Consider the following 27067-nt stretch of genomic DNA (forward strand, 5'->3'; position numbering starts at 1 on the left):
TGACTGATAGTATTAAGAGACTTCTGAAAGGAATCCAATCTCTTAGGAGTCAGTGGTAAGCTCTGGCATGTAATCTGTTGGGATATGGGAGCCCCACTTTGCAGCCTGAGGTTCTCACTGGAGAAACTCCAGAAGTTCCAGTCTCAGGACTGTGACCCTTTGGGGCGATCAAAAAATCCTTGAAGATTCAGTTCTCTATGTGACCAGAACTAGGGCAAAGATAGAGGAGCACAGGCTTCTTCACACTGTTCAGCCTTTGTGCCTCACGCCGGAGCCTTTTCTGTTTTATGGGGAAGTTCAGTTCTGTGTCACATTGCAGAACTTGGCCTTGCTGCTGAAGCTGCCAGGAGCAGTGCTTGGATTCTGTGATGTGAACAGCTGTTCACTCAGAACTGGATTGAGACCCAGCCACTCACTTTGCCCAGGCTACTGTACAGCCAGAAGAAGGTTTCTAGCTTGAATTCATTTTCCTTTTCCTCATTCATGATTTTAGCTGCAGTAGGAAAGCCGATCTTGGCTCCCTGCCTGGAACGTGGCGCCAGTGTGTTTGGTTCAATGGCATTGTAAGGGAACGTCTTGCCAAGAATAAGACAGCGCAAAACATCTGATTGGTTTCCAGCCTTAGCTTCCTGTCTTCCCCTTGGAGAATGACTCCACATTGCTGCCCAGACCCATGAAGCCTTCTCCAGCCCATCTACCAAATCCAGGAAGTCTGGTCAGATGTACACTGATAGTTCAGTACTACATAGTGTCGGCCACCCATGAGACGTACTGTATAGAATCAAATGTTGATTTCCACAGTCCACTGCAGAATACAGAAACCTGCTAAAATAAATTAAAGAGCTGTGTTCCAAATGGAGCTGCATCTCACGCAGATGTCTACAGGAATAACATTGGCAGTTCCTCAAGCTGCTGAAGGTTAAAAATGTACCAGGTCTGTGACCAGTGCTTCAAGTATAAGCTGCTTCCCAGCTGGATGGGGGAAGCCCCTCCAGTGTACAACTGGCAAGATGAGGATTTTCACTTTCCTTCAAAGACTAGGTCGTGTCTGGTGGCCGGATATCAGACTAGATAGATCCAGTTCTCTTAAAGATCAGACTATCTGGGGCAGCTCCAAACTCCTAAAGGAGAAATGGACCGTACGCTGTTTTATTTTCCTTTGAATTTCATGCTGGTGAAAAGCACTGGTTTGGTTTCAATTGGTACTGAAATTCTCTAGCCTCAGAACAGGTGGAGCACAGGAGGTGGCAGGGCAAGTTTCCCTCGCATGATGCCCTGGCAGTGTGCCCCAGTCCTGACCCAGGGGCACCATCACTAGCCATGTGAGGGAATTCAGTCTCCATGGCTCCCCTCTTCAGCCTGCCAGCTAGGGACCCTATTTCTGCTAATAGTAGGGGAGTGGGTTATGACAAGTGAGTAAGATTTTCAAAAAGATTTTTCGAACGCCTAAGGTCACTTAAGCAAAATCTCACCCAGTGTACCTGTCCACGGGCAAATGGAGTGAGAACACAAGCCATGGAACACCCAGTTAGATGGTGACATCTCTCAGCTATTATCAGTGTGAGCCAGACTACAGTGAACTGGAGAAGAAAAGGCTCTGTATCCCATGATGCAGTCCCTGAGTCTTCCACTATCCTTTGTGCCTTTTCCCATTATTATGCATTCAGTTAAAATAATTCCAGGTAGACATTGCAACCAGAGAGGTGCTATAGATTAGCATTCTGATGTCACTTGGGAAGGCCCTGTGTTGATGTGCTTGTTGCATTGGTTGGGGATAGGGTGACCAGATGTCCCGATTTTATAGGGACAGTCCCAATTTTGGGGTCTTTTTCTTGTATAGGCTCTTATTACTCCCCACCCCCATCCCGATTTTTCACACTTGCTGTCTGGTCACCCTAGTTGGGGATAGGTGCACCTCATGGCATGACTTTGCTCCTAATCTTGCAGTGTTTCTAGCTGCAGTACCAGTCAGAACAATTTCAGAAGTCTGCTCCAGCCTCATTTCCCAAGTTTGGCTTAGATGCTGAGTACATCCCAGTAAGGACTGCTTACTCACACTGCAGTCAGCCTGTGGGTCTAATTCTCTGCTGGACTAAGTGCAGCTGTTTGCAGCTACGCCTGCAGAGAATTTGGCCCAGTGTGTTCAAGGCCAGTTAAACTGAAGTCTCGCTAAAACTGTCCTGTCTGCCAGAACAGGCAGGGTAACAGAGCTCAGCAGAGAAGCATGACTCCAGCTGCAGGGTAGTAACTCCGAAGGGAAAGCTTGATACTAGTTGCTTCTCAAATTCATTATTGTTGGCTTAGAAGTGAAATTTAATTGAGGACATGAATCATCACAAAGGGGAAAGTTAAATCCATCCAAACCTGGGCCCAGAGTACAGCAGCACTGACAAATTGAGTTATCCCCTCTGCCTTTGTCAGGGAAATGAATTACAGCTGCACTAGTGTTTTTCTCTCTCCTTTCTTCTTTGTTCTAGTCCTCACTCAGGTCACTGGCTGCCGATTTCAGTGGAATGGTCAACAACCCCCATCTAAGTGACGTCCAGTTCCAGGTAGACAGTGGGGAAGTCCTTTATGCCCATATGTTTGTGCTTTATGCACGGTGCCCACAGCTGACTGAAGTCGTAAGTATGGCTGGATGTGTTTGCTTTTGTATTTGTTTGCTGTGCTGCCTTCCTCTTCCTTTTGGTAGTGCTAATGTCTCTGGGCACAGCTGCCATGCGGTACTCTCCCCTAACTAGGAGATTGGCTCCAGTCTCTACAGGCAGTACTGCTTCAGAGTCAGGAGCATGTGCTAAAGCCTGGTGCAGAGAGCACTTCTGACCCAGCTGTGATTTGCAGCCACCTGCCCCTCCCCGCAGGCAGGTAGCAGGAGTCCTGTGGTGTTGTCATAGAGAGCGAGTGGCAGTTTGTTTGAAGGAGTAAGGGGGATGGTAGGCCCAGCAATCTGCCAGCAGTTTATACGGGAGGGTATCTATCTAACTATATGTTTTCCCTATGGATTTCCTTAGCCAGCCACCTCACACAAGCCTAGGCTAGTGTGTCCTAACGGGTACATCTGTCCTGCCCTTCTTCTAGAGCTGAGCTTGAGCGACACATGAAATCCAGGGAGTAGGCTATGGAGAGTCTAGCTATGCCTGTGCGTGACCATTATGAGGGTCTGTCTCCACCCCTTCCCCCAGAGTAGAAATCATTTCCCTGTACAAGGCCTCTCCTCCCACAGTTGCTGTTGAGCTAACAGTCTGAACAGAGCTTCTCATGAAGGACAGTGAAATGCTCCTCACGCTCCCCAGCAGGGTGTGCAGTCGAGCAGCCCACAGTACATCCTCAATAGTATCCCGCCAACACAACATGACAGGCCCTGAGTCTAGGATCTGAACCCTGGTCATAGCAAGAAGAGCTGCCACCAGCATCTGAACACATTTTGAGTTTCCTTAAATGCTGTTAACTCAGAGGTACCTGTACACCCTGAGACCCTTTTGTAAATGGGGTTAGGAGGCTGAGATCATGGTTTAGCCCCATGCACAATGGTTTAGATACACTCCCAGCATTACTGACACATAGCCCAACCCTACAACCCTTTCTTACCTGAGTAGTCTTCATTGACTACTTGCATGCATAGGGACCTGTATTGATAACAGGCATAGGAACTACTTGTATGCGTAATGGTTGTAGGATCCGGCCCCTGCATGATATGTTTAATCTCTTCTGTGTGGATCTTTTCCCTTTTCTGCAGTGTGGTGTTTTCCATTTAGTGTCTATGTTGGCCAGGGGAGTGTTGTTAGAGCCAGGTCTTGCCATTTTCAGAGACCTTGAGTCACTGGAAGTTAACAGCGGAATCAGAAGCAACTGGGAGCCTGTGTTTTCTGTTTGGCTATGTCTGCACTTGGAGTTGGGGGATTGATTCCCAGCTTGCGTAGGCAAACTCATGCCAGCTATTGTGGAGCGGCGGTGAGTGGCAGCACGGCTAGCGACCAAGGGTACGTGCCTATGGAGTCTGGGTGGGTTTGTACTCGGGCAGCTAGCCACTGCTGCCCTTGCTACTGCAGCTACACTACTATTTTAGCATGCTAGAGCTATTGTGAGTATTTCTACACAAGCTGGGAATCACAGCCCTAGCTCCAGTGTTAGATGTAGCCTTTGGGTGACATTCAGTCCCATAAGAGAGAATCTCAGATACTGCAGTGGATGCTATGGGTGGATAGGGGTGGAAGCATGCCAGCAAGAGAGGGGAGCAGGGTCGATCCATGCGGGTGCAGCAGATATGATTCAGGTTGCGAAGGATATGGGAAAAGCTGATCAGTCCCTCCTTTCTATGCTGTCCCATAACAGGAAAGCAAGAGGCCATTCAATGCAATCCATTATTGGTAAATTCAGAACCAATCCAAGGAAACTTTTCTTTACCCAGCGTATAGTCAGCCTGTACCGTTCACTGCTCTAGAAGGTACTGGATAAGGGGCTGGATAAGGTTATGACTGATGTGTGGCAGTTATACAGAGGGATCAGACGTCATACTTCCGGGTGTAAGGTGATGGCTGTAGGGGTCAGGAGGAACATTCCCCTGCCCCTATAAAGAGCATTGCATATTTGACCTTTTTAGCTTTCCTCTGAAGCCTTGGGTACTGGCTACTGCCAGAGTCCAGATGAGAATTTAGTGGATGAAAGGTCTGATCTAGTGTGGGCATTCTGGGCCTGATCCCCCTGCACCCCTCTCTTGCTGACAAATGACCCTGCTTTGGCTGTTTGTTTCTTTTCACTCTCAGGTTCACAGTGAAGGTTTCTTAGTGGAAGAGGATGGGAATTTGAGGACCCGTCGAGTGTTGCTGAGTGAAGTGACGGTCGAGGCAGCCCGTGCGTTTCTGCAGTACCTCTATGCAGCTGATATCAGTATCCCTGCCCAGGTGCTCTCTGATGTGGGAGCTCTTGCTGTCAGGTGTGTACACTGCTGTCTAGTCACTTACATGGTGAGATATATTTGCCCCTTTTTGCAGTGTGGCAAATTTAAACTCTTGAGAGCATTAAATGTTCTCTGCTTTGGGAGGGTCTGTATTGAGCCTACTAGCTTCATTTCAGGGAGAAGCTGCTCAGACATCAGAGCCTTCTTAGCAAAAGAATCCATGATGGAGGTAGAAACAGAAGAAGTGTAAACATGATCATCCTGCTGTTTGGGAGGGCTGTGATTTGCCTCTTGGTTTTGTCCACAGTGCCAGGAATTTTAATTCCAGCCATGTAAAGTCTTTTACCTTAAAATATAAGCTTTAAGGAGTGGGACTAGTGCTTTCGGGTATTGGCTGAGAAAGGGGATTCTGAATAATAGAGTTAGATTTGAACTGATGCACCTAATGGAAATGAAGCATGTGATTCTTGTAAGGAAATCCTTATGAGGATGCTGGTGGCCCAGCTAACTGGTGGAGGGAAAACAATAACCTTCCATTGTATCATTGCAGGTTTGGTGTGAGTGAACTGATCTCTGTATGTGGAAACAGCCCTGGGGAGAAGGAGCAGCATGCTGTGGTTGACTCAGGAGATGAACTTTTCTCCGTAGGGGAAAAAGAGAATTGTGAGAACAGAGCTGAGAACTTCCAGGAGCTCTTGAGGTCAATGTGGGTAGATGAAGATGAGGAAGAAGTAGCTTTGCTGAAACCTGAAGACCAGGAAGAGGAAGACAATGAAAAAGTGGATGAGCAGGAACTGGAGGAAATTTATGAGTTTGTTGCCACTCAGCGAAAGATTGTTCAAGATGAAGCAGAGGTGGAAGAAGGCACAGGCAGCTGCACTTACAGTGAAACAGAGAAGGCCCAAAATGTGAACCGACAGACTGAGGATGAAGAGGTGGAGGTGTGTGAATCTCCCTCAACAAGCAGCAAGATTAAAGAATGGAAGGAAAACTTTTGCATGGGAAAATCCAGCTGTGAATCGCCTGGGCAAGAAAAGAAAATCCCAGGTATAAGTAGGAGTGAGAGCATGAGTGTTACACGAATCGCTCCTGTGCCCTTGCAGGATAAGCCTTGTGAGTGCGGTGATGTTGCGGCTTCCCATGGTAGAGCCTCTGACGAAAGAGAGGGTTCTCAGAGAATGCCCAAAGTTGTGAAGGTTTCTAGATTCTCTCAGATTTCACAAGGTGAAGAAGAGAATGATGCCTGGGCAAAACTGTTCCCTAGTTGTCGACACAATGGTGCTGACCTCAGTAAAAGTTATGATCCCGTGTTTTCTGCAACCCAAGGGGAACATTGTGAGCTTTCTCCACTAAATGAAGACAACGAAGAGCCAGGAGAGATTTTCAGTGAAACACACGTTGAGGTTAATAAACCACCTGTTCACTGTCAGTCACAGAAAGACCTTCTGTCAGTTAGGAGTGATCTGTGTAGCAGTCCTCTTATCAACCCTTGCTCACCGGTTTTGCCAGCTATTGGTTCATCACCTATGTCTCCAGAATCAAATAGGACATTTTCCAGAGTATCCACAGAAATGTCTCCCATATCAGCACCAAAGCAAAATAAAAATAAAGGACTCTTTCAGTCTGATGATGCATCCTTCCAAAAACCCAGTGAACAGAATGAAGCTTCAGGCCTTGAGAAGATCATAAAGAACACATTTTCTCTAGCAAAGTCTCCCCACATTGATTTAAAAAAGCAAAAACATGTCCCAACTTGCTCATCGTTGGTCCTCACAACTCAGAATACTGCTTCTCATGTGAACCATGAGGCTGAAGTTATTCTTTTGCTGGATTCTGATGAAGAAATGGAGTTAGAACAAATGAAGAAGAAATCAGATTCTGAATCTTCCCTGAGGGAAATGGAAATCTCCAGGCGATTGGATTGTAACCGTAAGAAAGTGGAGCAAGAGCACAAGGTACCAAAATCTGGACCCGTTTCAGTTGCTGACATTGAAATACACCGGAGACAATTTCAAATGTCACTAGGAAGTCAACACAGGATGCACAGTGAGAATGCTGTAAAGCTGTCAGGAGAGATGCCTCTTAACAACCAGGTTGGGACCTGTATTGATAACAGACTGAATGTGAGCCATGAGGAGAGCTCTAGCATGGACACCTCATGGTTGGTACCAGACACACCTCTTCTTACCAGAAGCAGGAACTGCTCCACACAGACCCAGGCAACAAGTATGTGTTGTTTGAGGAGTCAAGGGTCTAAGCACAGGACTAAGGCTTTATTGGTAAATAATAGTGACCATAAACAAGCTGGGGAAACTATGAAGATTCCAGAGATAACTTCAGATCTGTTACTTGCAACTTCCTCACAAAAACATTTGCTTACAGAGAACTCGTCAGTCAGCAAAAAAACCTCTCCTGGCAGTCCTTTAGGTCAGTCTTGGAAGGATTCTCTGCGAGTTTCTCCAGCTCCACTCTCACCTGCCTGTGTTCGTGTGAAAGAGAAGTCTTCAGAAAACCCGTCTTCACCCATACGAGACCTTCCATGCTGTGAGCTGTCTCTGGAGAATAAAACAGACATTAGTGTGGTTGAGGTAGAGGACAGTGAGGAGGAAGAGGAGGTGGCTCCACTCCCTTCGAGTAGCAGCTTCCTGCTCGGTGATGAGCCACCAATCCCAGTCGATGACGACTGCTGGAGTGTCGAACGTCTGTCACCAATCAAAGATAACAATGGGGTGCTTGAGAGGTTGGACTGTGCAAATACCAGCAGTCCCATCCACGGAAAAAGTGGCTCTCAGCACGACCAATGGAAGAGCCCAATCAGAGCCCTGGAAATTACAGGTAGCACTCCTCTTCGAGGAAATCCTGTTGACAATAGAAAGACCTTGCTTTGTCATGAAGAGAGTCCTGTTGAGAAACATTCTTCAGTGAGCAATAGGCTAAGTTTTCTGAACTCTAAAGTCTGGGATGACTGGGATGAAGATGAACTCCCAGAGATTCTTCCTCTCACACAGAGGGTGTCAGCTGCAGCAGCTGCCCAGAATACCCAGCCCCTAAAGACTCCTGGTAAGTACTTGTATGAATCCCAGAATCATTGCAAGGGATTGTGCTGTTTTCATTTGAACTGGTCACTCTGTCTGTAGTTCACCTTGTTGTGTTGGGGTGGTTCACCTGCTGGTCTGACATGATTTTCAGAGAGGTAGTGTTAGCTTCACAGTTCCTAGTTGCTAGGTAGGGGATTCCGCTTGGCACTCAGTATTATCAGAATACAGTGTTTTTGTTTCATTCACATTGTTTGTTTCATGAGTCCCATTTCCCAGGGAAGTTTCTGCAGTGAACAATATCAAGATCACAATACAAGTGTGTTTTTTATCTAAATCCTACTGGATGCTTGGCTGCTGTGGGTATGGTTTGGTATCTATATGATCCTTACTATTCAAACACTGTGTGTGACCTTTCTGTTAACAGCACATGAGGCCTTCAGACCAGCTACTTCGTCAGTAGAACAGTTGCAGTTGTCTTTCTTTTTACATATATGAATGTGGCAAGCAAATTGGAGACTTATAGCACTGGCAAGCACTAGGCAGGCTGCAGATGGGCATCATGCAAGATTTCCTTTAAAGCTCAGACAGTGCCCCTCAGTCCTGACCTGCAGCCCCAGTTCTGGGCCCCTTCCCAGAGGCTCTCGTAATACACTCAAATCTTGACCTATGAAGAGGGAAATAGTATGATCTAGTGATACGAGTGGGAGGTTGGCTCTTCCCATCTCTGACACCGACTCACTGTGTGATTTGGGCAGTAACTTAACATCTCTGTGCTTCAGCTTAAATATCGATACATTTGAGCTGAGACTTACCTCTCTGCAGTGCTGGAGAGCTTATTTGATTATAGTTTTTAAACCTCTGTAGACTGATATTGCACCTTCTCTCCAAGATCTCATAGTGTTAATTAATTACGCCACTTTGGGTGATAGTTTCACAGTAAGGGATTAGGAAGTGGCCAACAAACTAATTTTGCTTTAGACCCAGCACAGTGTTCTAACTTGGCTCTCCAGAATGTTAAGACCCATTTGTTTACCTCTGGAACAACAGCCCCTTTCCTCTGAATTTCACCCTCCTGTGCTACAGGCATGGCTCATGCGAGCAGTGGCCCCTTTACAAAGTTCAAGAACACAGCCTTTTTCTTCACTGGCAAAAGTGCCTGTCCTTACAGCATAGGGACTTTGGGTCCAAAACTTGTCATTTCTTTTAAATTAAACTGTTTTCTTAGTTAAAGTGAGTAAAAACAAAACAATAAAAGGCTGACTTGAGTCCACCCAACCCCCCATCCAAAGTTTTCACAGCTCTGTCTAAAATGAACAAGAGATAGTTGGTAAAGGGCTGTGGGATCCTTTGGGGGAAAATGATGCTCTAGATATTACTAGTATGTGTCCTTGTAAAATCTCTCACAAAGACTAGAAATCATCAGCCAGTCCCAGGACCCTCCATGTCGATATATTTATTCTCATTGTAATAATTTCATTTTGCTGCAGACCCTGTCTGTCATGAGAGAAACCAGCCCCCCAGAGTTCCCATAACACCAGTACCAGCTTACTCCATCATGGAGACCCCAGAGCTGAAGAAGGAACTGAACAGGTTAGTGTTGCCTCCATGAGCACCTTGGAGAACAAGGCCAGTTTCTTAATGGGCAGGTACCTGCAGGGAAGTAGCTTGACAGAGAAGCCCCTTTGCAGCAAGAGAGAAACATTTGATGGCATTCCAGTAAATGCTGCTTGAGACCCAGTTAGTAGTGATGGCTGGACTGCAGACTTCATGTGGGACTGGAGCCTTCAATTCCTCCACCCATGCTGCAACACCACAAAGATGGGGCATCACCACATCAGCCTAAACTCACCATATTGCTTAACTGAAGTGCCACCTTTGTATTTTAGATTTGGAGTCCGTCCTCTCCCAAAACGGCAGATGGTGTTAAAGCTGAAGGAGATATTCCAGTATACTCATCAGATCATGTCCTCTGACTCGGAGGATGAGATCCCATCCTCCCAACCACCCCTACAGAAAGCCACTGCCAAGTACCCCAGCCAACCCCAAGCAGACTTGATTGAACTGAGAGAAGAGAGTTCCAAAGCCTCCAGTGTAGGGCGCAAGCAGAAGCTGGGGGTTTCGGTCCCTTCTCTGCCAGTTCTGGGCAGTGGTGATGCTGACAGCTCAGCGGGCCCCTCTACAACAGGCTATCTGAGGACTAAGAAAACAGCTGAAACTAAAGGCCACCCAGGAGGAGCCAGAGGGCTAAAGGGAGATACTTTGTCTCCAGCTACATCTCCAGTTAAAGGTTCTCTGGTGGGCAGTGCTGATGGACAGGTGCTTTCAGCATCTCAGGAGTCTGCGGCTTCTTCAGTGGCTGGAAGTGACAACTCCTTTGGGTCACAGAGGTAAGGGACTGAAACAGCAGGGAAAACCTCGTTTACTGGTGTGGGTCTGGTCAAGGGGGGGAGACACCTCCGCTCTCCCTCAAAGTAGAGAAGCCCTGCCCTTTGTCCTGGGCTTAGCTCACCCACATATCCTTTTTCAGGGGGTTTCAGACTAATTCCTAGTGATCTCTTGTCAGATCACAAAACGGTAGTTTGGCATATCTGGTATTCTGAGCTTGGTAAAGGCCCAGAACTGGAATAGCAGGGGTCTCTGCTGGTCACAGGAGGTGCAATAACAGAGCTGTGCGTAGGGAGTCCAAGAGTAGAATAGAAGCAGGCAGTGCTGGTCAGGATTGAGGAGCACCAGCACATGTATGAGGGGCCCAAGACTGGAATAGCGGGAGGGGCATTGGCAGAGCTGAGAATGGAAGTTCGCTGAACATTTGCCCACTCTGTCTGTCCCGTCAGACAGTTATTTTCATGAGACCTAAAAAGTCAGAGAATTCATAGCACTAAGGTGGGCCACACAAGGGCGTTTAATCAATAACTCCACCATGTTCCCCGTCGGTCCGTGATCATTTCCTTGGTAATAGGGCATTTCATTGATCTCTCCTCTCTCTCATTTTCAGCTCTTCTTCCAATGAGTTTGAGACAGGTGCCCTTACATCTGAAGAGGACGAGGGGATCCCAGCATCTCAGGCTGCAGCCCGGGAGGCAGATAAGCTGGAGGCAGTGAGACGCTACATCCATTCAAATCCAGTCCTGCACCGGAAGATCCTCCTTTACCAGCCCTTTGAGCTGACTGGGCTGCAGGCAGAGCTGAAGCAGAATGGCATTAAGATTGCACTGGGAAAATTGCTGGACTTTTTGGACGCTCACTGTATCACCTTTACCACAGCCGGGGCACGGAAAGAGAAGCAGCAGCAACGCGGGGGCAAGAAAAAGGGATGCAAACGATACTGACTGGAGCCTCCTCTCCCTTCCCTGCTGCCTTGGTGCATTCACACTTCCCCACTGCAGGCTCTAAAACTCTCCCCATTGTTCCGTGTCAGAGCTTCTTCAAGAATTGCTCCTCTGTTTTGCTACTAAACATTCTCCCTGCCCCAGTAGAATCTGCTGTACATGTGCTTATGCTGCTGACTTTTCAGTCAGTTAGAACATTGCTCCCCAATGTGCTCGAATGGCTTGGAACTGTGAGAGAAGCATCTGTTCCCAGTCACTCTGCTTTAGAGGTGCAGAGACCCCGCATGCTTTCAGTACCATCCACCCCACTCCCTGCTGAAACAGTGCCTACTGGATCTCTAGGACACCGAGGCCACTACTAGTACTGCTGGAGCTTCAGCATACAGCTAATATGGTCCCTCTGCCTGTTTTCCTAGTTCTTTAGCCATCGGTTTCCTTTTGCCTTTTCTGTCATCTTTTCCCCTTCCATTCCACTTTCTTTTATCTGTCCTCCTCTGCCTTTTCCTTTTCAGTTGTTTCCTCTCCTCTTGTCCTCCCCGCTTGCCTTCCTCCTTTCTAATAGGTTTTATTTCAGCCTTGCTTCTAACTGCTGCTTCTAGAGGTAGAGCTTCTTCTAAGTGCCTGACAGAGGGTGCTACTTCCACGCTCCGCACTGAGTGCATCAGTGTTGGAACATAAGGTCCTGCCTGAATGATAAGAGAGCCATAGGCAGTGCTGGCTGTGGAAGGAAGCAGGTCAAATCCCCCTGAATTGTTCTCTCCTAGAATAGAAACAGACCTGCCTAATCCACCACATTAGCAGGAATCAACTCGCTTTGCCCTGATGTGTAAAGCAGTGAGAACAGCCAGATGTTCAGGTTTGTCTTTGGGACCCCAGCGGTTTTTCAGTCTGTTTATTCAGTTTGAGATTTTACAGAATGAGGGGCAGGGATTGTTGTGGTGGCAGCATTGTCTAGTGGGTAGTTCAGGAGACCTCGCTTCTGTTCCCGGCTCACTCTGTGATCTTTGGCAAGTGGATTCAAATTTTGGATGCTTCATTTGTTGTATGCCTAACAGTGGATGCTTAGGGCTTGATTTTCAGCAAGTACCGAGCACCTGCAGAGCCCACTGACTTCAGTTGATGGTACTGAGTATTGAGCACCTCTGAAATTGTCCACAGGTGTTTGATGTTGAGCACCCAAAATGAATGGCTGCTTTGAAAGTCTGAGCCTTAATTTCTCTGTGCTTCACCTGTAAAAGAGGGGAATGAGAGCTGTCCACTTTTGGAAAGGGTTTTGAATGGCTCAGAATGGAAGACGGTGCTATTGAAGTCCAGAATGTTACTTGCTGTATTGAAAGGGTAACTTATTGGTAACAGCTGTGTTGTGGAGAATGCAAGGAAGAGATACAGTTTACATACAATCTACAAGCACTCTTATTCTATAGATTTGTGATGGGTACCAGGAGTCCTTCAGCCTCTTATATTTAATACAGTGATAAGGACCTCAGAGGCTACAGGTCCCAAGATGCAATGGTGTGTTTTGACTGTTTGGACTGAGGTAGAGCATTGTGTGCTGGGATCTGCAGGGCTAGACCTCTTTGTTAAAGATACGGTCAGCTCCATTTTCTGAGAACTGCAAGTGGTACTAGAACTCCTGTCAAGTTGCCATGTGGCCTGGGCTTGGACAATTGTGTTTCCACTGTGCCCCCTCCCCCTTTTTTTTTTAAAGGAGACACCATATTTATGTTGCAGTGACCAATGGACACCTTCAGCGCCTTGTACTCATTCCTCACCTAACCACACCTTGCTACATAATCTAGTTTCCAAACTGGACTGCTTCCAGGTTGTTTGTAAGTCTGCAACAGGGAAGTCTTGGATCCTAGATAATTGACTTCTATTTATTTAAACTTCAGAGATGTGCTGATTCTTTCCAGCCTTGGGAGTTGTGAATCGATGATGGCCTCACTTTGTAAAAAAAGAAGCCAAGCTCCTCAAAACCAGTGTTTGTATTTTTGTAACATAGGAATGTCTGTTTTTTAATTTTGATACAGTATAGTGTGGTTTTTATTGGATGTACATTATGTGCAATAAAAATTGTAAGAACCTTCAGCTGTAAACTTTGTTAACAGGTAACATCAAGTAAAAGGCTTGTAGGCAATTTATTGTTTAAAATCTTGGGCCCAGCCTTGGAGCTGCAGGGGCATCCCAGCAACTAGTCGGCCTCTCATGCTGGCTAAAGACCCTGACAAGGAGTTGGAGGAAGAGGGAGGAGTCAGGTTACTGTGGGGAGCAGGAGGCTGGAGAGAGCTGCTGCAGCAGCAAATGGGAGTCTGGCCGTGAGGAATGCTAGCTCTGTTATATGGAGAGGACTGAGGAAGGCAAGCAAATCCATGTGATACGGGGAACTAAGGGCAGGGCTGGGGAAGGAGTCCCCATCTGCCAGGATCAGAGGCAATGCTAGGAAGAACTGCAGGAGCAATCCGATCTGCTGGGCCCCGGGAGTGGGTTGGTGTAGGTGGAACTGGAGGAGGGGAGGCCGGAGGTGGAGAGCCCAGCTGCTGGACACTCATGAACCCCATGCGTTTCTGTGAGTCCCGGTGGCTGTGCATCATGTTGGCTGCTGCAGCCAGTTTGATGCTCTGGAGCTGCTACTACACCTCCATCTCCTTTGCCCTTCCTTCTCCTCAGTCACCCCACCCCTCCTCCCTCCTTTCCCACTCTGTATCATCTCTCCTCCTTCACCCTGTCAAAGCCCTGCACAGTGTGAGATGGGAAGGGAGGCGAACAGGACACATACAGCTGCGGTGTGACTTAGAATTAGCCATTCAGATGTGCACATCATTGACCTAGCCCCACATCAGCTGATTTATTACCATTTCTTTGTTTTGGTCAGCTACTGGGACAGGCTGAGACGCTATTTCTTCATCATGTAAGGCTCACAGGGCCTCTTTCCCCACATGCCTGCTAACTGCTCAGCTCCATGCCAACAGGAAGGGAAAGGCAGGTTCCCCAGCCTGATGCCTGCCTGTCTTTCCCTTCCTATAGGGTTTGTGGGGAAGGGTGGATGCACGTTAAGCCGCCATCCGTGCTGACAGGGGGTGTCAGACCAGTGTAACAACTCAGTAAAGCAAAGCAGTCTCTGTAAATGTTCCTGGAATAAACAACTACAAGAATTGTCCCTCAAGCAGTCACATTAGTATAGCAACTTTGAAGACTGTTCTAGTGACCTCCCGCTGTAAACCACCTCGACATGGCCCACTCTGTGCGTAGGGACTTGCTTGCACAGAAATGTTCACCTGCACACTATACGATGAACGCAAAGTATTTGCAGTCTTCCCACAGTTCTTCTTCGAGTGATTGCTCCTATGCATTCCAGTTAGGGTGTGCGCGCCGCATGTGCACAGCTCTTCGGAAGATTTTTACCCTAGCAACACTCGGTGGGTCGGCTGGGCGCCCCCTGGAGTGGCGCCGCTATGGCGCAGGATATATACCCCTACTGACTCATCCGCCCCTCAGTTCCTTCTTCCCGCCCGTGACGGCCGTTGGAACAGTGGAGCGCGGCTTAGCTGACCTCCACTTCCCTAGCTACTCATAGTTTCTCTCGTTTAGTGGATAGTTCAGATGTTTATAGTTGTAGTTAACTTTATTTGTTTGTAGTATAGTATTTATTTTCAGGGTTCAGGGTTTATCCCCTTCCCCTCACCCGGTGCCGGGTCCGATGCCCGGTCCACAGGGTTCTACACTGCTCGGCCGGCCACAAGCCGATGCCAACAAGAGATCCTCTCCTAAGTGCCTCGAGGAATCTCAACTAGCAGATAAGTGCCGCATTTGTGAGGCCTTTAATCTGAGAACAAAGGGGAGCGGGATTTTCGTCTCAAGCAGCTCCTGAGGGAGGCAGCTCTTGCTCCTCCGCTCTCGGCGCCGAGCGCTGGTTAGTCTTCAAGGAGCGCTCCCTCGGCACCGGATCGCCGGTACCGCCAAGGCCTCCCGGCACTGGCCCTCGCTGGCTCCGACGTCCACTCGGCATGGTTCCCTCTCCTGGAGGATGAAGAGGCACAATATACTTGCTGCATCCGAGCCGCCTGCTCCACAGCCGAGCGCTATGCTCAGTTGGAGCGCCCGGCACCGATGTCGGCCGCGGCACCGACAATATCCGCACCATTAACTCTGGCCAGGCAAGAGCCGTCGAGTCCGGTTAACTCTGGCCAGGCAAGAGCCGTCGAGTCCGGTGCTGGAAAGCTCCCTGGTACGGACCGTGGTCGAGCTCGCTATGACGCTGCGTCCGAGCCGCCTGCTCCGCAGCCGAGCGCTATGCTCAGTCGGATCGCCCGGCACCGATGTCTGCCGCGGCACCGACAGTATCCACACCGTTAACTCCCGCCAGGCAAGAGCCGTCGAGTCTGGTGCTGGAAAGCTCCCCGGTACGAACCGTGGTCGAGCTCGCTTTTAAGCTGTGTCTGAGCCGCCCGCTCCGCAGCCTGAGCGCTCTACTACGTCGTACTGCCCGGCACCGGTACCTGCGGCGGCACCGTCAGTATCAGCACCGTAGACTCCGGACACGCAAGAGCCGTCGAGTCCAGCACCTGAACGCTCCCCGGTGCGAGCTGTGGTCGAGCTCACTATTCCCTCCACGCTGGAAACATTTCCACAGCGAGGGAGTTGATGGCAAGGGCAGAGCCTGCGCTGCTTTAACCCCCGACACCGCCGGGGCGGGTTATATTGTCTATCGGCGAGCCTGTCTTGCTCATGCCACCCTGCGTCGGTACCGCAGAGCGGCACCGTTCCCGATCGCGGTCCCGCAGACGTTCTCGGTCCCGTCACCGATCGAGGTCCCGACGCCGCTCGCAGTCTCGGCACCGTTCTCTATTTCGGTGCCTTTGGTACTCGCGGCACCGGTCGGCGTCCCGTTCGCTGGCCTGGTACACTCGGCACTGATCCCGCTCCCGGCACCGCCCCAGGCACCGAGACTCCCGTAGCCATTCCTGAACATCGAGCCTCGCGCTCTCGGTCGACCGCCCGACACAGATCCGGTGGCAGGTCCCGTTCTTGGTACCGGTATGTCTCCCGGTACCAATCCCCGGGGCTGCGTCGAGTGACGTCAGTTAGAGAAGGAGACTCTACCAAAGGCTCTTCAGCTCCTTCAGGGCCATCCAGCCACGCATCAGTGTTGCCACGTGCGGACACTTCATATGCGCAGTACTCTGTTTTCCGATGTGCCCTCCACAGTCTTCCAGGAGACCTATCAGTGGTCCTTCTAGTCACCTTGGGCGTACTACCACGCCAGAGGCATACCGGTGCTCCCATCTCGCTCCGTTCCGGTGGAGCTCTGGGTGCCAGAGGCGACAATTAGCCGCCCCCCTCCGACCGGTACGGAGCAAGCCCCGGTTCAGCCACCGGGCTCCCAGATCCCACCGGGTCAGGAGGTCGTCCAGGAGCGCGAGCCCACACAGGACCCGCTTGTCCCTGGCCTTTCTTCTGCCTCCTCCCCAGATGAGGCGGGGGCAGAAACATACTGCTCGGGCCCTCCTCTGATCGGAATGCAAGTGCATGGTATCATCCAGGGGGTACGAGTACCTATAGGTACATCTACCCCCCCCCCCGCTCCCTTGTCGTCCAGTCCCGCAAGGGGATGGAACGCCATGGCCAGCAGGCACCAGCCCCTAAAGCCAAGGAGTCTAGCCGAAGGGTCTTACTGGGCCGTAAGATGTACTCGGCGGGAGCCCTGCAACTTTGTGTAGCAAACTAGCAAGCCCTGCTTAGCTGCTACTATGGGTGGCGGTGGGCAAATTTACAGAGTCGGTTCTTCAGAACTCCCGTCAAGAGTTCGATGCCCTCCTGGAACAAAGGAAGTCGCTAGCGAGAGCTTCCCTCCAGGCCTCGTTGGATGCAGCTGACTCCGCTGCCACGACTCTGGCCTCAGGTGTTGCCACGAAGCGCTTTTCATGGCTCCAGTTATCAAGCCTTCCCTCGCAGCTGCTGCACACTATACAGAACTTGCCCTTCAATGGCAAAGGTCTGTTCTCTGAAAAAACTGGCCCTAGGCTGCAAAGCCTAAAGGGCAACAGGGTCACTTTCCGCTCTCTCTCGGCATGCACACGCCGGTGCTTCAGCGCCGACCCTTCCATCCCCAGCCTGACCGCTCTTACCCTGCGCCTAGACAAAGCCAGGACTTTGCCAGCAGGCATCGCTTACGCGGTCGTAGGCGTCAATCAGGACCCCAAAGGAGCCAAAATTAGGGTCCGTCTAACCGCCAATGGGGCAAAAGCCTACCCATCCTCATCCCTCTTAGGGACTCCTCTCATGAGCGATTCCTCTTGTAAGAGGTGCGGACGCTCCTCTTCATCGGAGCTATACAGGAGGTACCTAAGGACGAAACCTAATCCCCTAGGCGAAGGGAGGTCTCAGACCTATCCTAGATCTGTGGGACTCAACAAGTTCACGATGCAGATAAGTTCCGCATGGTACCCATGGGGACCGTCATCCCATCCTTGGATCCCGGAGACTGGTATGCCGCCCTCGATATGAAGGGCGCGTATTTTCACGTCGCCATTTCTCCTCCACAGAGAAGGTACCCCCGGTTTCGGGCCTACCGTCGTTTCCAGAGTGGCCACCGAGCCCCAGTTACCAGTCATGTGGGCATCGACACGGACCTATTCCTGTGTCTAGGCCTGATGATCAATAGAAAAATCCACTCTGATTCCCACACAGGGAATAGAATTCATTGGGGCCATCCTGGACTCCAGTCTCGCCAGAGCCTGCTTACCTCCACCTCGGTTGCAGGCGATGGTAACATTTGTACAAGGTCTACGGACCTTCCCGACAACTTTGGCTCGCACTTGCCTAGGTTTCCTGAGTCACATGGCTGTCTGCACATTTGTTTCCAAACATGCCAGGCTTCGCTTCCGTCCACTTCAATCGTGGCTCACCTTGGTGTACCACCCGGGCAGAGATGGCATTCTCATGGTCGTCTCGTTCCCCCTGAGCATCCTAGGCTCCCTCGACCGGGAGTCAGCGCCCTCCCTGGTGTATCCAGGGATGCTGTTCCATTCACTCCTCAGGGTCCCTCATGACAGACACCCCATCTCTCGGCTGGGTGCTCACCTGGGTCAGTTTCGCACTCACGGTCTTCGGTCGGCTCAAGAGCTGGCCTTCCGCATCAATGTCCGAAAGCTGAGAGCAGTCTGCCTTGTATACCAGGCATTTCAGCTGGCGGATCGCCTCAGCAGATCCTTCCTGTCTCACAAGTGGTCGTTTCCTCCAGACATTTCCATTCCGTTTTTCGGAAGTGGGACTTTCCCCGCATAGCCCTCTTCGCTCTCGCGAGAACGAAAAGAGAGAGAAGTTCTTCCTCATTCCAAGGCCTCTCCCCGGGCTCGATCTTGGAGGTGTTTTCTGATGCCGTGGATGAGCCATCGGCTGTACGCTTTCCACCGTTCCCGCTGGTTCACAAGGTCCTGCCAAAACTCCGCAGGGACAGAGCGCACCTGATCATGATCGCTCCAGCGTAACCCAGGCAGCACTGGTACACCAGGTTGCTACCCCTGTCAGTAGCCAACCCTATTTCCCTGCCTCTTTGCCCAGACCCCATAACGCGGGATCACGGCAAGCTTCACCACCCAGACTTGTAATCCCTGCACCTCACAGCATAGCTGCTGCGTGGCTAAACCGATCCCAGTTGCATTGTTCTGCCTCGGTTCTACAGGATTCTCTGGGTGGTAGGAAATCTTCCACTCGGTTAACGTATCTGGCAGAGTGGAAGCGTTTCTCCTGCTGCTGCGAAACGCACAATGTTTCTCCTGCCAAGGTCCCGATCCAGTCCGTCTTGGACTATCTCTGGTCTCTCAAACAGCAGCACCTGGCGCGGTCCTCATTAAGGGCACTCTTGGCAGCCGTCTCTCCCTTCCACCCAGCGGAGAGTGGCCGCTCCGTATTCTTACACCTTGTGGTTTCTAGGTTCCTCAAGGGCTTGGAGTGTTATACCCCCCCAGTTGGCCCCCGCCAAAACCTGGGTCTTCGACCTGGTTCTAACCAGTTTTATGATTGCCCATTCGAGCCACTGACGACATACTTGCTGACATACCTGTCCTGGAAGACAGTTTTTCCTTGTGGCCTTTCCATAGGCCAGACGAGTCTCCGAGCTTCAGGCGCTCACGATGGACCCACGGTATACTGTGTCTCTCAAGGACAAGGGCAGTTGTGACCACGTCCGGCCTTCCTCCCTAAAGGTGGTGTCAGCCTCTCATATCATCCAGGATATCTTCCTTCCGGTCTTCTTTCTGAAGCCTCACTTATAGCAAGGAGAGCAACAATTGCCCTCCCTAGACGTCCGTAGGGCATCTGCAATCTATATTGAGCGGGCAAAGCCCTTTCGTAACGCCCCCAAATCTTCGTCGTGCTGGCGTGCCGGACGAGGGGCATGCCTGTCTCCTCCTAGAGGATTTCGTCTTCAATGACATCGTGCATCCGCACCTCCTGGGGATTGGCCCATGTTCCATAGAGCCACCTTACTTCACATTCCACCAGGGCTCAGGCTTCTCTGCTGCCTTCCTGGCTCACGTACCCTTTCAGGGGATGTGTAGTGCAACTACCTGGCCCTCGGTCCACACCTTTGCCTCATTGGCCCAAGAGTCCAGAGATGATGCAGCCTTTGGCTCAGCAGTTTTGCATTCTGCAACATCTAACTCCGACCCCACCGCCTACGTAAGGCTTGGGAATCACCTAACTGGAATGCATAGGAGCAATCACTCGAAGAAGAAAAGACGGTTACTCACCGTTGTAACTGTTGTTCTTCGAGATGTGTTGCTCCTATCCATTCCAGACCCGCCCTCCTTCCCCACTGTCGGAGTAGCCGGCAAGAAGGAACTGAGGGGCGGATGGGTCGGCAGGGGTATATATCCTGCGCCATAGCGGCGCCACTCCAGGGGGCGCCCAGCCGACCCACCGAGTGTTGCTAGGGTAAAAATCTTCCGAAGAGTCGTGCACGCGCGGCGCGCACACCCTAACTGGAATGGATAGGAGCAACACATCTCGAAGAACAACAGTTACAACGGTGAGTAACCGTCTTTTCTCAGCACTAGCTAATAACCATAGACGTAGTTTGACTTCTATATTTTGGAGGGTGTCTCCAGTCAGGCCAATGAGGTCGTGCGTGGCTGGGGGGGACAACAAATTCCGTGCCTGCAGAGGCACCATTTCAGATGGGGAAGGGGCCAAACTTTAACACTGATTCCAGGGGCTACATAGGCAACTGAAAACTCTAGTGTTTTTGCAGATAATAACCTAGAACTATCTGGCAGACACATTGTATATAATTTCAGTATTAAGAAAGAAAAATAAATAAATATTAGACCCTCTCAGCTCTAATACTATCATGTTCTGACATCTTGTGGCAAATCACTTAAGGGACACTGTAGGTTTTAAATTGTATAGTCTTACTCAGATACTCTTACTAAAATCAAACGGGACCATCGTGATCATCTTGTCTGACCTCCTGGACATTGCAGACCATGGAATCTCACCCACTCACTCCTGTAATAGACCCCTAACCTCTCAGTAAGTTACTGAAGGCCTCAAATCATGATTTAAAGACTTCAAGTTACAGAGAATTCACCATTTGCACTAGTTTAAACCTGCAAGTGACCCGGGCCCCACGCTGCAGTAAAAAAAACCCCACTGTCTCTGCCAATCTGGGGGGAAATTCTTTCCCAACTCCTAATATGGCAATCAGTTAGACCCTGAGCATATGGGCAAGACCCACCAGGCAGATACCTGCGAAAGAATTATCTGTAGTAACTCAGAGCCTCCTCATCTAGTGTCCTGTCTCCAGCTGTTGGGGATTTTTGCTACAGGCAGTTGCCAATGGGCCACATGCCATTATAGGCAGCCCTGTCATACCATCCCCTCCATAAACTTATCAAGCTCAGTCTTGAAGGGTTTTTTTGCTCACACTGCTCCAAACTTCACTCCTCTGATGGTTAGAAACCACCCAATTTCAAGCCTAAGCTTGTTGATGGCCAGTTTATATGTATTCTGGGGTCCACGTTGATGCTTAACTTAAATAACTCCTCTCCCTCCCTAGTATTTAGCCCTCTGGTGTATTCATACAGAGTAATTGTATCTCCCCATAGCCTTCTATTGGTTAGAGAAAACAAGCCAAGCTGTTTGCGTATCTTCTAATAAGATAGGTTTTCCTGTCCTCAGATCATCTTAGTAGCCCTTCTCTGCACTTGTTCTAGTTTGAATTCATCTTTCTTAAACATGGGAGACCAGAATTGCACACAATACTCCAGATGAGGTCTCACTAGTGTCTTGTATAATGGTACTAAACCAGGGGTCAGCAACCTTTCAGAAGTGCTGTGCCGAGTCTTCATTTATTCACTCTAATTTAAGGTTTCACGTGCCAGTAATACATTTTAATGTTTTTAGAAGGTCTCCTTCTATAAGTCTATAATATATAACTAAACTATTGTTGTATGTAAAGTAAATAAGGTTTTCAAAATGTTTAAGAAGTGTCATTTAAAATTAAATTAAAATGCTGATCTTATGCCGCCAGCCTGCTCAGCTCCCTGCCAGCCTGGGGTTCTGTTCACCTAGGCCGGCCGCGGGCTGAGCAGGGCCTGCGGCCAGGACCCCAGACCTTGGGGAGGGGATGGGTTCAGGGCAGAGGGATGGGGGCTGTGGTGGTGCAGGGCAGAAGGCTGGGTGTATGGGGGGGTTTAGGACAGAGGGATGGGGCTGTGAGGGTGCAGGGCAGAAGGTTGGGTGTGTGTTGGGATGTGGGGGGTTCAGAGCAGAAGGCTGGGTGTGCGTGGGGGTTCAAGGGTCAGGGCTGGGGGTATGGGGGTGCAGGGCAGAAGGCTGAGTGTGGGGGGGTCAGGGCAGAGGGCTGGGTGTGGGGGGGGTCAGAGCAGATGGATGGGGCTGTGGGGGTGCAGGGCAGAAGGCTGGGTGTGGGCGGTTCAGGGCAGAGGGCTAGGGAGTGTGGGGGGTGCAGGGCAGAAGGCTGGGTGTGGGGGGGTCAGCTCGTGGGGGTGCTCCCAGCCCCCTGCTCTGAGCGGCTCATGGCAGGGGGCTGGAAGGGATATGCCCTGTTCCACCCCCTTCCCCAAGGCCCCGTCCCTACCTTTCTCTGCCTCCTCTACCAGCTCCATGCACGCTGCCGCTCTTCCCCCTCCCCGTCGCTAGGGCCATCAGCTGATTGGCGCAGGGAAGGAGAGGGGTAGGGGCAGGAAAGCACCACGCTGGGGGAAGAAGCGGGGGAGGGGGGAAGCTTGGCTGCCGCCAGGGTTTCTGGCGCCCTAGGCAGAATTCGGGGGGCGGCATTTTGTGTGCTCCCCACGGGGCATGCGGGAGCTTCTGGTTCTACTCCCATCACGCTGCCGAAGAAGGACCCTCCGCCAAAATGCCGCAGGTGACAGCGGCAGTCATTGAGCTGCTCAATTGCCTGCTGCTGTTTTCCGCGGTACATCGGCAGAAGGTCCTTCTTCGGCGGCGCAACGGGAGCGGAACCGGAAGCTCCCGTTCGCCCAGTGGGGAGCGCACAAAATGCCGCCCCCTGAATCCTGGCGCCCTAGGCGACCGCCTAGGGTCGCCTAATGGAAGTGTCGGCCCTGGCTGCTGCAGGACCAAGCTTCTGCCTCCTGCCCCCACAGGGGAGAGCGGTGGGCGGGGGCGCTGAGTGGGGCTGGGGGCTGGGACCGCGGCAGGCAGGTGCGTGCCACTCAATATCGGCTCGCGCGCCGTGTTTGGCACATGTGCCGTAGGTTGCCGACCCTGTACTAACACTTCACTGTCTCTACTGGAAATACCTTATCTGATGTATCATAGGTCTGCATTAGCCTTTTTCACTACCACATCACATTGATGGCTCATAGTCATCCTGTGATCAACCAATACACCCAGCTCTTTCTCCTCCTCTGTCACTGCCAACTGATAAGTCTCCAGCTTATAGCAAAAATTCTTGTTACTAGTCCCTACATACATGACCTTGCACTTTACATTATTAAATATCCCATTTCTATTACTCCAGTTTAAAAGGTCATTCAGATCTTGTATGATATTCCAGTCCTCCTCAGTATTGGCAATATCCTCCAAGTTTGTGTCATCTGCAAATTTTATTAGCACACCTCCACTTTTTGTGCCACAGTCAGTAATAAAAATGTTAAATAAGGTTGGTCCCAAGACTGATCCCTGAGGAACTCCACTAGTAACGTCCCTCTAGCACTAGCCTGAGAGTTCATCTTTCAGTATGATCTCTTGTAGTCTCCTCTTTAACCAGTTCCTTATACACCTTTCAGTTCTCATATTTAATTCCCATCTTCTCCAATTTAACAACGCCTCATATGGAACTGTATCAAATGCTTTATTGACATCCAAGTAGATTAGTTCTACTGCATTTCCTTTGGCTAAAAAAATCATTCTATCATTTAGGTTATGGCTACACTGTCGCTACAGCCGTGCCGCTAAAAGGTGTGCAGTGTAACCGCTCTTTGTCTGCAGGCGAGAGCTCTCCCACCGACCAAATAAATCCATCCCCAACGAGCGGTGGTAGCTTCTCCCACCAACAAAGTGCTGTCCACACCAGCGCTTCTCATGGGTAAAACTTTTGTTGGTTGGGAGGGGGTGTTTTTTCACACCCCTGAATGACAAAAGTTTTACCAATGAAAGTGCAGGGTAGACAAAGCCTTAGGCTACTTACTTTTTGCAGTTCACCAAGCTTGGAACAGATCTTTAACTTTAGGAAAAATCCTACCAGCCCTTTCTTATCTTAATCACCTGTTAATCACTCTGTTTATAAACACAGTTCTGACTCCCTGCCTCAGGAGCACAAGCTGGGAGCAGCACGTCGCCTTTCTTCACTGCAAAATTAATTACATTGCAGTTTGGGGGGACAATGCCTCCCATGCTCCTCCCCTTCCTCCCCCCCCCCCCCCCAGAACTCCACCTATACTAATAACTTGGCCGTGAGGTCTGAAGATTGCTAACATTTTATTATTTTTAGAAAAGCTGCATGTGTAAATTAAACAAGTGTCAAAACACTGACAATCTTTTTTTATTATGCAGCTTCATAAGCTGCACTGATTTGCAATGAGCCTTCCCGTTCTGAGTGAGAATTAGTGAGGCTCTGATGCAATAAAATTTCAGATGAACCCAGAGAATTATTTACAGATGACAGTCATATGTACAGGTGAGAATTAACCCTGATGCCTATTTGTAACATTACATCATAATACAGCTAACACAGTTGGAAAGGTAGATCATCTACATCTATAATCTTGTCATCTAAAAGTCCCTGGTCCTTACCAGTGTTCCTCTTATTCTAATGCTGTGGCAGCATGGCACAACTTTTTCACTAGAGAACTTTCAGTGGGGACCAAAATACCATTATCTACCCAAGAGACTCAGCAATGCGGCCTTTCTGTTCCTGGTCTACACATACAGGTGTGTAGCATTCCGATTTCCCCAGCGGATAGGCAGTCTTGGCAGAATTTGGGGGTTTTTTAAAATAATTTTTACTGAAGTTTATTCTTAAGCATTTTTATATTTTTATCGATTTAAATTTTCACAGTTGTGCAAAATTATGTTAAGCATTTTTAAAACTTTTATCTATTTAAATATTCCCAGTTGTGGGAAATTATGGGGAAAGGTCAGACAACAGTGGGGGTCTGACTAATTATTTAATGACAGTAAATATTGAGAGTCAAAGAGTTAAAGCTTTATAACCATTAAAACACAAATGATCAACATCATATGAAAAAAATATACAGGACCGATCCTTAACTCAAACTTGAAGTGCTAAAGCAGCACTTTTTTTATTTTGCCTATCTGTAAATTTTGTTTATCAATGGAAATATTTTTTGGTAGATTTGTGTGTGTACGATTAAATTGACATTTACCAACAAAAATCTAATCCATCCAACCCTACTCATAGGTTATGTATAGAAGGGCTGTTCTGTTGCACGATCTTGAGTGGCTCTCTAAACTTAGATTGTCCTTGTTATACAAATCCGGGCTTGGGAAGGCTGAGAAGAGCCACACTGGAGTTTGGGATGCTTAGCATCTGTGTACTGTTCTCTTTCATCTGCTTTTGGATTAGCTGTGTCTTGTACATTGTATTATGCTGCACTGTGCTGTGACCTTGGCTGCTGTTATCCTCAAAACCAGCGGCAAACCAGTTTCCCTTGCTTGGGTGTCACATGCCTTTTGGGTTTTCCATCCTGAACAAATACAGTTGCATGGCCCAGTGTTGCAGATGTGACAGTAAAGACAGGTTAAATAGTTAAGCAGCTGTGAGGATATGTATGCTGTGGCTTTAAATCTGTAACAGGAAGCTAAGCAAGGGAGCGGGGCTGGATAAGATTCTAGGTAGAAGTTCAGCAGCAAAGCAGAGAGCGAGAATGGCTTTAGGGATAATACCGTTTTCCTTGTTCTAATAAAGTTCCTTGTTCAGCGTTGGGAGAAAGCAACTCTATCTCTGATTGGTTACCACAGTCACATGCCAGTTCCTTGTTCAGTGTTAGAAGAAAGGACTCTCTCTCTTCTTTACCACTGTCACATGATGAGGGCTGCTGCTGCAGCTGCCTGTTTTCTTCCCAGGAGTCCAGGCGGAGCAGCTGCTGCTTCCCTCCTCTCCTCTCTACAGTATCTGCCTTATTTAAAGACCCTTCTGTTACTAGCCAAGCTGGGGACTGTCACAGGCTGTAACTAGCCTCTTAGGGGAAGCCCCGGACTCTGCGAACACTAACTCCTGAGCCGAAGACTCCAGGTAATTGAGAGAACTTGGGGAAAGTGATTCTGTAAAAACGCCCCACCTCCCCCATCTCTGCTCCATGTGTGTCTGTGAGTCCCAGATCTGCTGGCTTTATTGACACACACAAGCTCTTAGCTGATCCAGCTATTGGAGCGAGCATGCACGCAGAAATGGAACAAAAACCAACTCTCCCAGCTGGAGTAGGGGGGAGAGAGAAAGGAAGGAGACGGAAGGGGATAGGAAATTTTTTTTAAAAGGTGACAAGCTCCAAGAATAGTGCTGCCCAGACTTGTTACTGTATCATCACTGGGCAGGATTAGTCTAACAGGAGCGGGACTTAAAGGCAGTGCCCTGTCTCTGCCTAATAACAATGCTGCTTCGGGGACACTCCCCACAGTGTAGCTGTTTATTCTTCTCTTTGACAGTGTTTTGTTCCAGCTCTGTTAAAGGGACATGACACATGTCTGTGTGTGGCACCAAGCGATTCCTGCGGCTGAGTGTAGATTTTTGTACCCAAGCTGTAAAGCAGAACTCAGAAGTTTGAGTCTGCCACTGCCTTAAAGTGAATGGACCTGTTCCATGAGCTCAAGCAGTAGAGGCTCATGCCCTTAGCTTGAGAGGTCCTGGGCTTGATCTCCTAGCTGTGGTGGTGTTACAAGAAGCAGCCTCATAAATCCTGTAGAAGGGGACGAAGACCCACATGGGGTTACCATGGGTCACACATGGACATACCGGGGGCGCAGGATGGAGCTATGAAGTGTGTTTTCTGTAGCTGCTGCTTCCTTCTGAGTCATTATTGACAGGGAGAGAGCAGCAGTCTGAGTGGGGAGAGGGAATTGGGTCTGGAGTGTGGGCACCCTGGGTACAAAGGCCCAGCTGGGAGTGATGAGTCTAAGCCAGGGTTGATGGGAGCTATTATTGTTCCAGCGTGCATAAAGTAAGAGAATCTGGGCCAAACCTTGGGGCCCCTTCCCTGGCCAGTGGGGTTGAAGCAGGCAGGGAGCTGGGGATACTTACTGTTCCAGCTACCAGCATGTCTTTCTCCTAGGCAGAAAGGGGCCCTGAGGGTGAAACG

At 49.6% G+C, this 27067-nt stretch overlaps 2 protein-coding genes across 6 annotated transcripts in view; both read left to right on the plus strand.

Annotated features, from left to right (window-relative positions):
* Positions 1–13690, plus strand: part of SLX4 (SLX4 structure-specific endonuclease subunit) — a 48919-nt gene extending 35229 nt beyond the window's left edge. For all 4 annotated transcript variants that reach the window (XM_044980504.1, XM_044980502.1, XM_044980505.1 and 1 more), the window contains 6 exons: positions 2478–2624; positions 4764–4933; positions 5448–7957; positions 9423–9525; positions 9822–10322; positions 10931–13690. In XM_044980504.1, the coding sequence (XP_044836439.1) occupies positions 2478–2624; positions 4764–4933; positions 5448–7957; positions 9423–9525; positions 9822–10322; positions 10931–11264 (3765 nt within the window). In that variant the 3' untranslated portion in view covers positions 11265–13690. The remainder of the gene's footprint in view (positions 1–2477; positions 2625–4763; positions 4934–5447; positions 7958–9422; positions 9526–9821; positions 10323–10930) is intronic.
* Positions 13691–25848: 12158 nt separating this feature from the next.
* The window catches only part of LOC123343923 (zinc finger protein 239-like), a 45177-nt gene continuing 43958 nt past the window's right edge, over positions 25849–27067 (plus strand). For both annotated transcript variants that reach the window (XM_044979498.1, XM_044979496.1), the window contains exon 1: positions 25849–26007. The gene's annotated coding sequence lies outside the window, so the exon portion shown is untranslated. The remainder of the gene's footprint in view (positions 26008–27067) is intronic.

The sequence above is a fragment of the Mauremys mutica genome, chromosome 11 (assembly GCF_020497125.1).
Source record: "Mauremys mutica isolate MM-2020 ecotype Southern chromosome 11, ASM2049712v1, whole genome shotgun sequence".
NCBI lineage: Eukaryota > Metazoa > Chordata > Testudines > Geoemydidae > Mauremys > Mauremys mutica.